Raw genomic sequence first — 19,022 nt, forward strand, 5'->3', positions numbered from 1 at the left:
TTTCCCTTCCTCTCTCAGGAACGCCAAAATACAGCCCAATCCTAGTAAGAGAGATGAGGGGCTCCAGCAGGAGGAGAGACGACAAGCCCACACAATGACTTACAGAACTCCAGCTTGCAAGTAAACAACACAACGGTGCTGCTTGGCCAGAACAACGGTCCAGCGAGCCCCTTGCTCTGCCTCCAACGGTGGCATAAGAGCTTGCGAGCATGGTCGTTATTTGCCGTCCATTCTCCCCACATTGTCTGTACTAGACTGTAGGTAGTGACAGGCCAGCAATTCTGCAATTCCTTCTGAGTTGCTCCAGACGGCATGGGTGAACACCACCAGCTGAGAGCAGAGTATCCCCTAACTTACCCCTTGGTCTCACACTTCCTGCATTCTCATCCAAGCCCATTGGATCCAGCTCTTAAAAACCACAGGCTCGGTGTGGGAATCTTCTCAGGGCCATCAACAGCACACACAGCTGTGGAGTTTCCTGCCCCGTCATTGGGTTCACTCCTTAACTTGGAGCCGTGCGAGTCACTGGACCTCTCTGCTTTCGTTCTGAATTGCAGCACAAAGGACATCTGGGCTTCCAATGAAGCGGTTTTAGCCACATCCAGGTTGCTTGTAGCCTTCTCCTGTTTTTGACTACCACTTTAAATTAACTGCCACTTTTCTACATAAATCACTTTCTTGATATTGAATATCTGTGTTCTAGAACTATTTGGTTTGCTCTCTCCTGCTAAAATCTTCAGCTTAATTGTATTATGACTGCTACTACCGAGTGGTTCTCTCACTAATACCTCTTGACTTAGCTCTTGTGCAATAACTGAAACCAAATCAAGAATAGCACTTTTTTGTGGGTTTCTGAAGACTAGTGGTTCTGGGAAGCAGTTATTTAATGCGTTCAAAAATTCCTTCCAAATCCCAACGTGATGAGCCATTTCTTCAGTCTGCATGTGGGTAGCTGAAATCTATTATTACTATCTGTCCTAATTTTGCAGCTTCTCTCATTTCACTTAACACAATGTTTCATCCTTTGGACCACAACATTGGCAACTGTTGTGGAGGGTGGTCATCCAGAAACATGAAGACTGTTCTTACCAGAAGCTGTTTTCAGAAGTATATTTAGTCCTAAGGAAAATGATCAAATAGCTCTCTGTGATAGCCTCTGTGCAGTATCACATACAAGCGATACAGAAGGTATACAACATTTTGGTTGAAAACCCTTTCAGCTCCTCTACCACAAGTCAGTTCCAGACTATAAGGCTTACATTTTCCAAACGTGCACATGACTCGATCGCTGACAATGAGACATCCTCTATCTGTTGTTCGCAGTACATTCCTGAGCCCCAGCTTTAGTGTTTCTGAAGTGACAGCTGAGAAGGTAGCATACCTTTGGTGAAATGATACTCGATGCTGCTGTTGCAGCTTCCGAGTCATCAGATCATCTCCACTGTTTCACAGCGTTCAGGTTAGTAGAACAAGGATTAAGATGTCCAGGAAATGAAACTGTTTATTCATAGCATAAATTCTTAAGAGATAGCAGGCCTACACAGGGCATAGCCTAAGAAAGTTAGTAATATTAAGACTGCACAAAATAGAGACGCTAAACTGCAAGAACGACAACAGTTTGTCTGGACACGAGTAGGCCTTCTTCATTTGTGACTAGAAGTAGGGCTACATATGTTCAGAACAAGAAAAGCTACAGGCAGGCTTTAATGCTATTTGATAATTAAAGTATAATTCTACATCAAGAGAGGACCATGTCTACCTGCTGAACCAGCTGAACCTCTAGCCTGAAGAAAAGCTGAGCTGGGCAAATTGACCCAAGATCAGCTGATACTTTCCTTTGGCCTCTTTCCTTTTCATCATGACAAAAAGGCTACCTATAGACGCCCTAAATTTGTTAAATGAATTTCAAATAGCAGCTCCACTTCCTTACGATACTTACTAGGGACACTATTTGGTGCTGACCAGTTTTGTTGTAGACAACTAATGAGGGGACTTGCACCTTCCTAAAGCAAGCCTTGAAGAAGGGAGTCACTTATCTTCAGCTGCGCTGGAAGCACAAAACCCTCTCCTAAACAATTCACTTGGGGGCCCAGAGACAGCAGCCCTCCTCATATTAAAGTTTTCCACTTTCGACCTATCCAGATCTCCTTCTAAAGGACTTGATTCACACGGAACGGATGCCTAGCACTCCACTCTGCTCTTCTTCTGTAGTGAAATGTTTAGCAGCCAATGAATCAAGATGGTGATTCAGCACAAACACAAGCTCAGCGACACAGGAATCGGACTGGCTCTCATCAAAGCGCCAAGAGCCACATGGGCAAGATTAATAGGAAAGTGCTAACTAACAAATACCTTCCTGCAGGAATGTCTTTTGTCCCAGTGCCTGTCATATTAGCAGATAGAGACATACTGCAATCAGTTTCTAATTTATTTTTGAAAAGTAAACATAAAGAATTTAATAAAAAGAAAGATATGCAACGCTATACAAGTGAGAAGAGCTAGCAGCATATTATCCTTTGTGAATTCCAAAGAACACTAAGCTTTTTCTCTTTTGTTCTCACACGGTTTATATTTGCATACAGCCTTTTTATTCCCCAAAATACATCACTTCCCTGTCTTGTTGTACGCACAGTATTTACATCCACCCTAGAAGATAAACCAGCTACTGGAGTTAACAGAGTACTCTACAGAGGCCAAGAATTTGTTCACATAATTTACCACAGTTATACATTAGCGTATTCTCTGCTCTGTGGCTATATCTGGCAGCGTGCTCTCTCCAACAAAGAGAGATAGGTGCAAACTACTGACTAAAGAAGACATGTAATGACTATTTAAGAGACCTCACAGAAAAAAGTAATTATAGAACCTTGCTGAATGCATGTAGATGAAACCATTACGTAAAGGAAAAAAGGTGTTGTCTGGTGTTTTAACTCATTTAAACTACAAATATTTAAGCAGTATTATTTTTACACATTTGAGATTTGACACATACACTTAAAAATAGTAAGTAGCCATATTTTGCATTAAGATTTTGTTTTCAAAAATACAAACTTTTACCTTATGATTCCCTATTGTTTCATAGCATTTCTTTTGCTATTTGCACTCAAGACAAAGGCAGTTTTCTCCTATTATTTTCTTGGGGGAAAAAAAAAAAAAAGATTGAGATGAATACCAGAAGGAATTTCCATCCATATAGTAAACACATTTGTCCCTTCTGTCCCTTAGCGAGAATGTATTTTGGACACTACATACTATAAAAATAGTCCCCATTTACGAATTCTTTTTAGAATCCTGCTGTAAGCAATCCAACAACATGCCACATTTCTAAAGCTTATGCTTGCCTTATTACATTTCAGAAAGCTCTGCCGAGGGTTGTGCAGAGGCAAAATCAAACTCTTACTCTGTCTTTTTCTGGGACGTGGAGGGAAGGGAATTAAATATCATTTTGATTTTAGAAACAAGTACGTACCTTTTTGCAGCAGATGAAAGAGTTTCTTTTCTGGCAACAGATACAGAAGAACCATGGCTTGTTTTCCTGCTTCCTGTACTCCCGTTGGTTATACAGGACATTGAGATAGCTTCTCGGAGGCTTGGCTGACCTAGAAAAAAATTGAAGAACGTTAGGTTTTACAACTGTGTCCCAAAGGTCCACCTGAAACACCAAAAGCTATCAGAGGTGAATCGGGTATCATACAGCAGCAGTTCCACCGTTCAGAACGGCGGTCTGGCTTTTACTTGGCGACATATGCTCATGAAAGCCTTAAGGCCTTGCGAAAGCACGGGCAGCCGGAGACAGGAGTCCCACGACACTAAGAAAGGCTAGAACAGGCTGGCCCTAGAGATGAGGAGAGAGAAATACTGCAAGTAGGGGTAGGATATATAACAAGGTGACATGATACAAGGAAGACAACTAGTAATAGGTAAAGAGCTGGGGGTGTAGAAGTAACCCTCAGAAAGGGCCAGAAACAGCAAACAGACTATGGCCGGAAAAATGCAGAAAGAGAAACAAGGACTGGTGAAGCAAAAAGACCTAAAAGCAGAAGTCTGGGAGCTGGAGACTGTGATAGGAGTCAGCCACTCTACTCCCACACTGCCAGGAAATAACTTAATTCAGTGACATGTCACATCTCTTTCCAGTTGTGATCCATGGAGAGGATTATAGATTACTGCTGGCATTAGTAAATGGATTAGCTCAAAGAGCTGAAGTACAGCAGACCATACTACTTCAACTCTGTTTTTCAAAACTATCAGTTTTTCAATAATACCACATGATGCTTTTTGCTTTCAACTCGTTCTATTTTTTTTAAGTTAAACCTCAAAGAAGTTGCAGACAGAAGCCCTCTCTATTGAAAGAATTTAAGGGTCGTGATATTAGGCATTAAAAAAAAAAAAAAACCACAAGTTTGCACAGTTTGTTTTCAGCTGCCCGTTCCATCTTAAAAAGGTACCTACCTTTGAGCATACGTATTATCACATAGTTCTTAAATTACTGATATGGTTTACTCCATAAAACATCTGCTACATTCAGCAAACATCACAGACCCCCTCTGTGGCTGCACCGAGGCTGTGTATGTGCAGGCGACTGTTGTCTGTCAGATGCCGATTTCACTCATTGCAGAAGTTTGAAAATATGCAGCGAATGTGGGAGGGGATTGTAAGGAGCAGCGCGGGGAGGCGGGGTGAAGGCTCTGCTATTTACAGCGCTGAATGCTAGCCTGGCCATTGCCTCTGCCACAGACCGTCAGGGACACATGAGGCATTTTACTCAAACCTGACTTTTCACTGGTTTCCACGATGTGTCTGTCTCCTCTGTTTTGGGTGCCTGTCTTGATGCGTAAGCTCTTATTCACAGACAGTTTTAGCCTCTCTCCTCCCCGATTTCTGAAGTTGTGCTTTCCCCCTCAGAAGCAATACATGCCCTGAAAAGATCCCAGCTTATCTCACACCGAGCATCCAAAAAAATCAGTGGTTACTTCTGATGCTATCTCTCTCGGCCACATCCTCATTTTATAGACAGGAAGTTGTTGCTACATCTTATAGGGTCATAATGTTCATCAATCACTCAGACTTCAGCAACAAGCCTAAAGGACAGATCCACAGGGAAATAACCTGTTTTCTTAGCAGGCTCGGAATAGCATGAAATAGATAAGGGATGAAGCCACATATTGAAGATAAAAATGAGCGGCAGAAAAGCATTCGGGCAGAATCAACTGTTCCGTGCACTGTCGGCAAACCAACGCAGAGGCATCCTTTGAACACTCCCTGTAGCTGGTCAATTTGTCAAACTGCAGCTTTAATATAGGCAGTGTGAAAGATAAACTAGTTCCTATTTTAAACAAGCAAACCATGTACTGGAATATCTGTCAAGGGAATACCAGACTGCAGAAGTACTAGGATAAAGGTAGAAATGGGCTGATGTGCCCGGCCTGTATAGGGCTTCAAATGTACTGAGCAGCACATGAGCACAGCTGAAATTCAGATCAGGAAAGCCAAAAGCAGCATGCTGGAAAGCCAAGGCAGAAATGAGAACGCAGGAAGTCTGAAGAAGGTGATGACAGACAACTTCTGAAACACTGCAAAGATCATTGCCATTCTTCCTGAATGCTGCACAAATCACTTTGCGCGATTCTTTACAACCAGCTACACGTTAGAGCCTCTTTTATTTAAGATGTGCACATTCTGAACACAGATTTTACTTTTAAGGTTAGCATACCGAACAAAAATAGCAAAACTCAAAGTATTTTTACCTCTTTCTGTAACTTAGATGTAAGAACAAAACACACATGAAATTAAAAAGCACTTTTAGTAGCAGAAGCATATAAGTTAGCTTCTTTTACTTCCGTTGACAAGTATAACATCATCTTTGTGGAGATGCATAATATCAAGGCCTATGATTCATTCCTGAACTGCATACAACCTTAACATCTTCATCTACTTATCACAATAGATCAATGCCTCTCTAGCCAGCGCTGCAGCAGCTTTGCAGAAATGTGAATCAGGAGACACAACAGTAATCATTTTCAGGCAAAGCATTCAATGAAAAGCGTAAAGAACAGTGTAAAGAACAGCAGTACTTCAGACAGGTAGCATATATGATATAGGAACTTACTAAGATGGAAAAAAACGCTTACTTTTCCTGAGCAAGCAGCACATTAATACGAATGTTTTGCCCACAGACTTTATCTACAAAAAATCCTGCTATTAAATATGAAAAGCGTTAGCCCCCGCTTATGTCAAAGGGCAAAACTGAGATCACAAATAACACCGTAGATCAACAGCTCCATACCATGATGAGTGTAATAAAAAGATATATCATCATCTGTAAGGTAATTCTTCCTTATTTGTTTTCCTATGAGGGGGTGACGATGCTAAATGATCTGTGGAGCACTTCTTAATTTCAGAAAGTGGTAAGCAGAGTTAGGTGTGAAATGAAGATTTTTGAATCAAAATAAGAACTTTTTTTTTTTTTTAACATGTACCTATTTCACATAAACCTGATTTCTTGATTCACTGATTTTTTGAAAAAGCGATAGAAGTATTCGGACGCAGACCTAACCACCAAAACATCAACATCTGGGGAAAACTGCATTGACGTGATCTTCGAGTGTCAAAAATTGCATCACCTCCTCTTACACTCGAGAACAAAATCTTGCTCAGTCACAGTTCAACGTGTCCCACCCTTAATGTGCGATAAAATGGGGGGGGGGGGGGGAACCACACACACAAGCCCCCTTCCAAACTCTACACATAAAAGTAGCTTTACCTATTATGAATGCTTTTATTTTCTAGTTGTACATTAAATTTTTATTAGGTCTTCAAAAATGAACTTTAGAAAACTTATTTTTAAAGGGGAGAGAAAATCCAAAATAATCATCAGTAAATATATGTAAACTAAACACATTAAAATTTAAAATTGTGAGGGAAAGAAGGAAAGGCAAGTTTAAGCCACGTGCAAGTCTCAAAGTATGGAGCATTAAAAACTGACTACTCATGGGGTCAAAAAGAGTTCTGATCTTTCTAACCAAAGTTGGAGCTCCAAGGAAGCAAGCCCACTGGTTCAAAACCCTGCGATTCTCTTCATGACTTCTGACCTGCGGATCGCTACAGCCAAAAAGTTTCAAAAATTAACAACGTTATAACCTTCCCCGCTGTAAAGATATCCTTTCACAGCAGCCAATGCAGTTTGCCTTCAAAGAACCATGAAATGATGAGGAAGCACAGAGGAAATAAATTCCAGATCAATAGACTAAAACATTTAAGTTTTCCCAGTACCCAGATTGCACATCTCTGCCAATATCATATTATATGTCACTTACTAATACAAACAGTCTGAAATTTTTCAGACTGAATAGCACTGAGCTTTATCTGTTGGTCTGGAACAAGAGCCAGACATAAACTGAATGTAAAATTAAAGCCAGTGTATACTGACCAGGATTACAGCCAAATTCTCAGACATCAAAGTTGTATAAATGTCATTTATGGATAACAGATTCATCTCTGTTCTGATAATTTTTATATAACAATATCTGTTGAGTTCAAAGGAAGCATTTCATTAATGTGTCAACTATGTAAATGTGTGAATGAAAGATAAGTAGGATTAGAAAAAGCAGACCTCAGTAAACCAAGAATCTATTTCCAATACTTTATCAGCCTTTAGTAGCTAACTAGGGAAAAATTGAAGCAAATCTGCAAGAGGCAGTGGTAAGTTTTGAAAAGGTAGCTTTTATTTCCAAATATACATCTAAGGTACGAGAGCTGAAGATCAGGTAGTAATTCACTTTCTTCCTCAAATCAGTTATAATTTATTATGATCTTCACTTGTGTTAACTAGAACAAAGATTTGCTGAATTTAAGACTACTGCATATTTGCTGATGCTGATAGGTGAACTGCCTTTCTTCCAAAGAAAAACTAAATCCTTCTTTCTTTAGACAATTGCAATTCAGCTTAAGTAACTGCAGCTGCGTTGAAATATCTTCTGCATATATTCCATCTAGGTGGATTAAAAAAGTAAAATCTTTTTTATTCTAAAAAATAATTATAAAATTCTAGCGTTTAAATGATATGAGGCATGTGATATTAGTCCATCTCCAACAAGCTTAGAATAATTTATTTTCAACAAAATTTGAGAGAAACATAGATATCTCAAATATATTTTATGCCTAAAGGTTTTCAGCAAATAAAACTGATGGCTTGAAGGATACAGATCCAGTTTTATACTCCTGCCATGGAAACATTTACAGTCTATGCTCAGTAACACCACTGGACACGAGAGAAACCCCACAGGTGAGCCACAAAAAAAAAAAAAAAAAAAAATCAGATTTAAGTAGTTCTAAATTTAGCAGAACAGATTTTGTTAGCACTTCCTTCTTAAAAATAAAGACATCAAATATAAATTTGAAATCACGACAAATCCAAAACTTACTTCAATATGTTAAAATAAATTGTATGAAAGCAACTACAGTCACTGCTTTCCTTCTGAAGTTTCAAAGGATGTCAAATCACTCAACTTATGGAAGACACAGGCAAAGAAATAGCTTGGGAACACAAAATCTGAAAGGTAGAATTCCCCCCCCCAGCATTTTGGTTTATTCAGTGATTTCAGTCAAATAATAAAATTCAAATTGTGATTGAGACTTCATAAGTGCAGAAACAATTTTTTTATTCCATCACATGAACAAAAATTACAGGTCAGGGTAATGTTCTAGCTCTAAACTAATCAATAACATAAATAAGAAAAAAAAATCAGTTCAATTCACTACCTAGAGGTAATACCTCACCTTGTTTAATAATTTAATTTTAAGAGAAAATTAAGTTTTGATAAACATGTTTTTTCTTCTAGCAGCAACTATAGGTAGCTGAAAAAAGTATTTCAGAAGCTTTTTACATCTTTTTATTGAACTACAATTTCACCAGTCTCAGCTGACTATCGGCTATTAAACATACACTATTTATCATTCCCTAAAAGAAATAAAAAGAAACAAACTACCTGAATAGAGGCATGTTACTATGCAACGGTTTGATAGTTTATAGCTACTGCATAACAACATCTTCAAGATGCAAGTGAATCCCTCTCAATGGGTACCCAGTTTAGATCAATTAACTACAATCTTAAGGATGATTAAACGTTTATTTACAGGTTTCTTTCTTAGTTTGTAACTGGTGACTTAAATTGCCAATGCATACATTTTATAACTATAACTGATCCTGCTAGAGACATAAAATTATTTTTTCAGGTATTGCTGAATTATTTTTTAATACCTTATTTTTTCAGGTATTAAAAGTCCAGGGGAGCCATGTCCCTGCTCCAACACACGGCTCTTCGGGCAGAAATTTCAAACCGCTACGCGGGGCAGCTGAAGAGCTCCTTAGCATAGGAGAGCCAACAGCTTATTAAACATACACAACCCTTCTCCTCCTCCCTCCCTGCAGTGCTATTCTTTTGCAAGGCTTTTCCAAAGGTATCATCTATTTCCTAAACCAATTTCCAAACAAGATAAAACCAAAAGAGGAAATACATGTTTAAGTATGGCATTCTGAAACAGTTTGATATACTCTGACAGTGACAAAGCAGCTGCTCAAGTGCCACAAATAATAATCAGTTTTTATTTTAAAAAGTTACTGCCATCATTTAATTCTTCAAACATTGCTATGCTTAGCTTCAGTGGTACTCTACCACTCTCCGTGATGCTTCTCAGGATAATTTGTCCGTGCTGTTCTAATAAGCACACAAATGCAGAAAGTCTATTTCCAAAACTGTAAGAAGAGCATGCAAAAAGAATTACAATGCTTATCTCCACAACCGAAAAATATTTTTACAATCCTACACCTTTGAATATTTTCTCCAGTGAACAGGATTGTTTCATTGCAGAAATCAGAACTGGATTCTCCTCTTCCTTTGTCCTTCCTTAAACTTAGTTTAGCTGGTTAATCACCCTTAGTTCATTAACGCCCTCTAGTTCAGATTCTTTGAAAGAAAGGAAGTATGTGAAGAATATCAAGAGTAATAAGTATGACAGAAGAAAAAGAAAAGATTAAAGACGACGGACGAGAGAAGGAGAATACAGGAAAAAAGGGGAAGTAATGTAGAAATAAAGAATTTTAATGCAGAAAGAACAGATTGCACTAAAAAAACCAATACCTGGAAAATCCATTAAGACCTCGAGAGTGTCATAATTTGTTATGTGAGCATACAGCCTGCAGACTTCAACTGGACTATTCCCATGAGTAAAATGACACATGTACAAGCTTGCCAGGTTAGTCTTAATACGGCAGATAGGAGTGGCCTATATCCCATCACTACCGTGAACGCTTTCATATCTATATTTCTGTTTTCGGGAGCTTGAACATTTATTAATGATGTTAACTTAAATGTGTATCCTGCTATCAGAACACTTATGCTTATTCACAGTGCTCAGTAAGACCAAAACCACAAATACAAGCCTATCTTACGCTTTCATTAATGTAGCTTACTGATCTCCCGAATTTTTGTTAGTTTAAAACAAAATGACTTAACGTTATTGAAATAAAACCACTGTTGCGATAAGGTAAAAATTCCATCCGAAATGCTTGCTTATATTATTGGTGTAACGAGATGGGATTTGATGCGAGATACTAACTGGGGATTCTTCATACCGAGCAGAGGCTGAACAGACGTATCGTTTCACACCGGAGAAGGCAGCAGGAAAGCCAGGAAGAACTCTCCAGGTTCCTATTGTAAAAATCCACTGCACAAGGGCAAAAAAACCCCCTGCACTTCCCATACGCAGCTGCCATTACAGATCCCCGAGATCGCTGCTTCAATAAAAGAAACGCCTCTTCGTCCGCCAGTCTGCGCTGCCGTGGGAGCCATTCTCTGCCAACTGCCACCTGCTTGCTTCAATTTCACTTTGTGACTCAAATTTGCACAGAAGTTATTTGATATTAATTGCTGCCCAAGCAATAAGAAACATTCCTCTGGGAGATTCAACCTGTGACAAACCTCCTCCTTGCTTTCAAGTCCAGAAAAAGGACAAGAGCTCTTTTTCCTCTACAGGCAGAGGCATGACACGTACTTTCTGGTAGAGGGGCACTTTTTCAGGCAAGAGCTCATGCCCCATTGGTATGATTAGTCTCAGCTACTCTCCTGGTGCCGTTCTGTGCCACAAAGTTGTCTCCACACCCAAAGCCTGAGGGGTAAATTCTCATGTTACATACATTTTGACACCCTGAAAGATCTAAATAGGTTTACCAGGCACCCACTGTGAGTCAATTTATCCTTCTGGCAGCCACAAGTGCCAAACTGCTTTACGCTTTCCTTTTTCCTCAGTGTCCAGGTAATGTTTTTTTTTTTTTTTTGGAAATTTTTGGGAATGTTAACTGCATCAATCAAGTGCAGAGACGTGCCAGAAAGAGTGCACGGCTGCCAAAAACAAAGAACTTCCCACCAAAGAAATACTATTTGCCAAGACAGCTATTAAAAATAAACAACATATCCCATAACCCCTCAAAACCATGCCCTATGAAAATTGTCACTGAAGCCTGGATTAAGTCCAAAATAAGCAAGCAAAAAAAGTTATACGAGAAAAGGAAAACAGAGGCTACAAGGATAATGCCAAAAACTGTAGTTTCATCTACGGTTGATTCAATCTGTCAATCCAAACCAAAAGGACGAAAAATAAAATAATTAGTTCACGATGAGAGAGATATGCAATACCTACAAACTAACACCAAGGATGATGAGATCTCTTGTTGCACTAAGCTGGGCTATCAACCTTGGAATTAGAAAAATTAGTTAAAATGTGACCTATATTTGTTCTTGTCAACATGATTTGGTCTGTTCACAAGAATTATTTTTAGTATGTGAAAAGTATCTCTTCAAAGACACTGCTGAGCTGGTTACAGAAAGCATGCAGAGGTTTTCAAAAACATGTTTCAGCAGCAAATAGGAAAGAACATCCTTCAAAACTAAGATACTGTCTGTTACTCAGATAGATTAAAACCCTTCTGTTTGCTGGAAATGTTCAAGATGGCTTTTGCCAGTACTACAATTCAGAAGTACTTCACAAGTATTTCTCTCATTGTCTTTCCATACTTCAAATTAACCACTTCTCTCTGAATATATTCAGAAATATATCCACATCTATTCTTGTTGCTCACTACTTATGAGAGCTTATGACATATTTAAGCACTGTTGCAAGGAGAAACACTTTCCTGAATCAAAAACTCTGCATTTTTAAACAAAAGGCTACCTATATTTGTCATGAAACTACACTAATTGTCACAGTGCAGAAATCTAAACTCTCGATAGGAGCACTAACACCAAAAAGAGTTTTAGAAGAGTACAATAACCTTTGTAGCAACCATGATTTGACTAATTAAAGAGCCTGTTACGTACATTTACAATACCTGAAAGAAAAATTAACAATGACTTCCCTGAATATTATTTCCATGTGACAATTCAGATCTTCTGCCAATCCCTAAAATAATACATTTCTCTTTGTTAAAAGTGTTTCAGGAGTTCTTTATCTAGTGAATGAATTTAAAACATAGAAAGTAAAAGAACCACCTGTGGTATTGGAAGAAATGTGTATGATCTTGTTTTGAAGCACTAATTCAAATTTTTTTTTTTTTTTAAGTTTAAAATGATACAAATCTCAAGCTCATTCTTAAAGCCTAACTTTAGATCTGTACAAAATTCCAGTGACTGTATGTGATTTTGTGTTATTTTTATACCATCTAAATGCAGCTGAGCTCATGGTAAACAGTGAGGCTAATGTCTTGCCTTGTGGTATTACGTGACTGAAGATAAAGTGGACGCTTCCTCCATAAATTAAATATAACATCAATTAGTCATAATTCATTTTTGTTCATGTAATAGCCATGTGCACACCTTTTCCCCTCTCCACCAAACTCTTTCCTCAGAATTACATGTTGCAGTTATCACTAATTGGGTGGAGATGCAATAACTCAAAGCTGAAGAGATTTCGACTTCCCCCCTCTCCCCACAAGAAATAAGTAATTTCTTGTTCGTTGAACAAATTCACCTGGAGAATTCTGTACGGCCCAAAGACCCACAGACTCCAATGTAAGGGCATGTCCATAAGGCATTCTGCAGAACACAAAGTTTGCTCTACCTGTGCATTGAGTTTGCTGGATATTAGGCAGCTCCAAGCCAAAAGTATTTAGCCACGTTTGCGCATAGTCTAGCTCCTCTGCATGTAAACGTGAAGACTAAAATTCTAAGTTGCATATATTTTTTCCAGTTTTGCACTTAAAACATTCTCCTTGTGTCATTATGGACAGCATAACTGATTTAAAATGACTGAACTGATTTAGTTGAAATACTTGTTAGGGGAAATACTTGAATACCTGTTTATAGGCTTTGTCAAAAGAAGTCTGAATCTTGCTGAGACAGGAGATGCGTATTAGGTAGAGAAAAGCTGCATTTCTAAGCATGGTTGACAACTGTCTGCCATTTAGCAAATAAGAGAATGGCAGAATTCAGAGCCCATGCCAATTAAGCATCATCACTTCCTCCCATCTGTCAGAGAGAATGCAAAAGCAATTACAACAATTTGATCTCTCTACCATGTCTAAAATAATTCAAACTTTCAGCATTTTATAGCTCTTGTATTTCCAACGTGTCTAATGTAGCCACCCAAACAGAAGCTATGCCTTGCCACGGCATCAGGTCAGTTTTACAATCGTGTTGTTGTAACGATTTCACAGCCAAAGCAATGGAATCAAGCCAAGAGAATTCTGCACTACACAGTTTGCTGGGGTTATATGCATTTATAGTTCCCTCTCCATTGCGGAGAAGTATTAACTGTGAATTATACCTCTTATTCAGCCACAGACCTAATAAACATTACTAAGATACGTACCTGTAGCTTGCTACATATGCAGTTGGAGTATATTCAAACAACTCAGAGCTCTAACTCTCCAGAACAGGGAAAAAAAAAAAGGCATTTAAAAAAAAAAAAAAAAAAAGGAAATATTCATCTACAGCATCTAGTTTCTTTACTTGTAAACAATTTCACGTATTTCAAATTTACAATGAAAACGTTAATTAGCCACGTTAAGTCCAGAGATACACTGCTGAATGGCTACAAGGCCACTTCTTACAAGAAATCTAGTGGTGATGAATAATCTGTGCAGATGAACAAAGAAAACATATTCAGAAAATTTCCTTATTTGGCGACAAAACTTGCTTTTTTATTTAGAAGCAGGAGGAATGTAGCCTCTAATACACATCTTCAGTTGAGTAACTTCTAGGTGAAGTCAAGGCCAAGCCAAAACTAAGACTCTGAGCTTCTCTTAAGCTTCAGAAGCCTTGATGGCAGCTTAAACAGTTCAGTTAGAAAGCACTCTATCATTTAAATTAGAAAGGAACCTTTTTACAAAGATGAAGGTAAGTTTTCACAGAAGAGTCAAGTACACAGAAATGTTAGCAAACAGCACGATTAGTAAGCACATTTCAGATAAATCTATTAACCATGCCCTATAAAGCCTCCCATAAAAGCAACTAAAAAAAAAAAAACACCCTCAAAATATACCTCCTTTTCCAAAGGAGACAGGAAAGAAAAGCAGCTACGAATGGAGAACATTCTGAACGATACAACTCTGTGTGGTAATGTTCTGCTTCAAGAAGGAATTTGCCAAATATGGGCTTACTTTTACTTGGTGCTGATTTTCTCACAGAAGCTACATGGTCTTCGGAGAGAGCGAGACGCCTTAGCACGTCAGCCAGTGCTGCTTTCAGCACAGTGATTTCATCTTCTTGCTGCTGTACTCTCAGTTCTAGGGCTGAAAGTCGGTCCTGGACATCGGAGGTGCTTGCAGCTGAGATGCTGTCATCTGTTTGGAGGGAAATAAGAGTACAAAGAAGCATTTAGCTGTTTTATTCGGAACTAAAAGCTATAGAAAGAAAGAGAGCGTACAGCATGTCTGTCCCATCGTTTAGGAATACTAAAGATGTTCAAAAAAAACCAAGGAATGGACATTACATTTCATGTATCAAATTAATGCTTCAAATCAGAAGCATTGCTAAACATTAGCTTATACAGAAGGCTTAAACAGTGTGATCCTGCTACCTACATAAGAAGAAAGATGCTTTCCGTTAAAATACTGCAAAAGAAAAACTTGTTCTATCTATAGAAGAATGATTGAAAGTAAGTTTATTTAAACAGCCAATCGAATTAACTGTAAAGATATAAAACTGTGGTCACATTTTACAATATATTCTCTTGTAACTGTTGAAGAATTTTAAATATGATCCTTCATTTTAAAGATGTAACATAAAAAAAAAAAAATCCACAGTTGAATATGTAAGTATTGCTAGCCATGACTTAATCACATCAAGTGACAATCTCAGTTTAAGCAGTCTAGATCAGAGTTCTCAGCTTCGATTCCTTCTCTTTCTTTTTTATTTTCACATCACCACCCTGCACGTTCCAGAAAAATATATGACATTATAACATTTGGCCTGAAGTGAACAGAAAATAAATACTCTACAAACGGTTCCAAAAATCTGTTTGGCCACACAGAGATAGATTAGTATTGAAGGCATAATCCAGCCAAATCTGTTCTTCAGTGGTAAAAAGGAAATTACAGCTTCTGCATATTCTTTGCCTTTGACAGTTCTTTGCATTATTTCTGCCAAGCCAAAATAACACATAACAGATTTTATATTTGGCTGTTCCAATAAATCACAGTCCATCCAGTAAAAAAGACTCATAAAAGAATGTTACTCAAACAAAAGGTACTGAATTCCTTAACTGTCCTTATTTAGGCTTACTAATACTCCAAAGAAACTTCTAATACAAGATCTTGGGTTTACAAAAGGTTTAGAAAATTTACTTCTATTATTTAAATAAAAGGTATGAGTCTACAGTCTACAAAACATACCCAAACAGCAAATTTACGCATAAAGGTAAACGGCTGGATATTATTACTGTGATTATATATACCCCAAACTTTAGCCCACTAATATTATGAACAAATAACAAGAAAAAAAAAAGAAAAGTTAATATAAAGGCGTAATCCCAAAACTCTGTTTTTCACTAAGAGCCTTAGGCTTTGAAATACCCGCACAAAGGCATCACTCTTAAAATGTAAGCAAATAAAAACACTGGGCCAAATCCCTCCAATGAATTACAGGTGAAAGAGATTAAGGATTTTAACACCTACTTCCATACTATTACAATAAATAAAGCCTTAATATTTGATACACACTACAGAAGGAGCAAAAATTGAAATAACCAAAATAAAGAATCATAATAATGCTTTCATAAGATAAGCATAATTACTACAAGAAATTATTGAAACAAAATAATTTTACTAGTGAAATGTATTCATAATTATTAAACTGGAAGAAACAGTGGCAATTACATCAATAAAACATGTACTTCCTACAACTCTCAAGTGAAATTGGTACATAAACATTTTTAAGAAGATAGCTTTGCATATTGACTTTTTTGCCATTCTGTTAAAAGAAGCAGAAATATATCATTTCATAGTTTATACTGCATTTAATAATAATAATAAACTGCCGAGGATTTACTAGGGCATACAATCAGACCAAGACCAGTGATCCAGAGACAAGAAATCAGAAAGACTCTGAACAAAACGCCTTTAATAGCCAGCCATAGCTGTGCCTCATAAATACAGGAAAAGTCACTTTTCAAAACATCATTTCAATTACTGTGCAACCCAGCAGAGTCAATGCGCTCTCAACACTATTTCAGAAATTCAGAGAGAGGACAGCCCACATGGTCCTTCCCAGCCTGGGGAAGGAGCTCCTATTGAAAAGCTTTCCAAAACAACCAACCTCCCTCCCCCATTTTATGGGGCTACTGGAAGTTGCCTGCAAGCACACACCTAGACAGCGTAGGAAGGAACAAAGTCAAATTTACATAAACTCAGTCACCAAGAAGAGTTTTGACTGTAAGAAGGTAAACTGACTTCAAGAAGCACCATAAAATTCCTACTTCCTACTTTCCTACTCACAATATTAGCCCTCAAATAAACTCAGAAAATCTGTGAGAAATGAAGACTGTAGAAAACAGCAACAAGTATTTTCAAAATACAACCACCACCGCACTGACACCTCACCTTACACCGGTAGCAGTCCAGACAGTGACTACCGAACGAGGAAAGGCTCCACTCTGGGTCTTTCCCCAGCGAGCCCAGGAGCCCGGGCACTCGCCCAGCGCTGCCTGACCCACGCAGGCAGCTTTTTTCCCCGCCGCACGCTAACGCCGAGGTTGCCTCCGCTCAACCAGAGCGCCACGTCAAACGCGCTCGCTCCAAGTCTCCTGCTGCAGCCCCAAAAAGCCACAGCGCGGGGAGGAAGTCAAGAAGCCTGAGCTGTTTAGCGTACGCAAAAATAGCAAAGCAATGGACTGCAGGAGGTGGACAGAGGGGGGGAAAGAGTCTTCAAGGCACGCGGGCTGTTTCTCTGCGTTGTAGAGCGGGCACACGAGTCGCAGCAGCTAAAAGGAGAAGTTAGACAGCAAGATCACCACTGAGGAATTCAAGGATATCGTGGTAGATCTCCATGATGACAGCTGCACACTGGAAAGACATTTTATTATTCTTTATCACTGTACAGAAGCAGCATATGTTTTGAGTGATGACAATTATATATTACACTGGGAACTATTAGAGACTTAAAACGAGTGATTCCCAACCCAAATACTACCTCACCCATGACAGCAAACACTCAACTGAACTCCAACATGCCCTTCTTGGCAGCGTCTTGAAATGTAAATCAATTAGGGATTAGCTTAAAAGAAGATGCCTTGAATAAAAGTAAACACAACTGCAATCACCGAGAGCATTTTAACGAATCTGCACGATGCACAATCACACTACTCTCTTTCGCCAGGTGAGTTTTCAAAATACCTGGCTTTCCCAGATTTCTTCTTCTATCGCAGGTAAATCCTTATAATCTAAAGAACTGTTTCAAGAGAAATTTAACTTTTTTCCCCCCCCCCCCCCTCAAAGAAAAAGCCTCCTTTAAGGGCATGCTGTTCCCCTTTGACAGCCAAAAGAGGTGTTAATGTAAGCTCAGTCAGGCACGCAAAATAAAAGTCAGTCTCCTCCCTCTTCTCCCGCTCATCAGCATGTGGCCATTCCCTTGTGGCACAGCTAACACTCATCTAGCCCTTCCATGAGCCACTTCAGGTTACCAAATCAGGGACAGATTTATTTATTTTTGTCATTTATAAGACAAAAATGACATTAGGGAATAGAACAAGACATTTTAAGTGCAATTGTTTTCATTTTGATTCATTCACTTCATTCACTTTAAGTAGCAGTTTTCAGTCATTTGGTTATTTTTAATATAACAAAATAGGATTATTTCTGATGTGCCAGTCACATTTCCCAAGCTGCCCATGACCTGTGCTTTTAAGATGGCCATTGGAACAAGATCTATCACGGAAAAAGGAACCACCCACACTGCCTGCTGGTGACATTAAGGATGAAGTGGATCTATGGTCCTTCAGTCTTAAAAAATGCTTTAAGATAGAGTAGCAGTATTACATTTACAGCAAAGCCATGTTAGGTCTAAAACTATGATACTGTAACTTTCAAAATAAGCTGTGTTGTTGTCTTATACTTCTCTAGGCTAATTTTTACTTTTGCCATTAAAAAAAATTTGTTTCCCTCCTCTTTTTTGAGTCTGCAGGGAGGTATAGGATGCTCGTATTCAGTATTCATGAAACTCCTGAACAAGGGCTCTAAAAACCAGGGTTCATTTTTCACGGTCACTGAACAGCCGTATAAAGACATTCAATGCTCCACGGTACTCCTCAAGAGTCACACGAATAAAACTACTCCCAGCAGACTGAACAGATCTTAGACGTTAGCCAGGAACCTCAACAGGGGCATCCAACACGTAGAGATAGCACTTAACAAACCTCCCAACTCACATATCACTCCACTTCTCACATGTCACCAAGTAGGCACGTGAGGATAACAACATTTGAAAAACATCACTCTTAGTCACCGACTGCTTAAGAGAAATTTGAACCAGCTC

General features: G+C 38.6%; 1 protein-coding gene across 11 annotated transcripts in view; it reads right to left on the reverse strand.

The window, feature by feature from the left end:
• The window catches only part of EML4 (EMAP like 4), a 165,865-nt gene that overhangs the window by 60,048 nt on the left and 86,795 nt on the right, over window positions 1–19,022 (reverse strand). For all 11 annotated transcript variants that reach the window (XM_068939708.1, XM_068939709.1, XM_068939711.1 and 8 more), the window contains exons 2-3: window positions 14,654–14,836; window positions 3,470–3,599 (exon numbers count right to left, since the gene is read on the reverse strand). In XM_068939708.1, coding sequence (XP_068795809.1) covers window positions 3,470–3,599; window positions 14,654–14,836 — 313 coding nt within the window. The remainder of the gene's footprint in view (window positions 1–3,469; window positions 3,600–14,653; window positions 14,837–19,022) is intronic.

This window comes from Struthio camelus, chromosome 3 (assembly GCF_040807025.1).
Source record: "Struthio camelus isolate bStrCam1 chromosome 3, bStrCam1.hap1, whole genome shotgun sequence".
In the NCBI taxonomy this organism is placed as follows: Eukaryota; Metazoa; Chordata; class Aves; order Struthioniformes; family Struthionidae; genus Struthio; species Struthio camelus.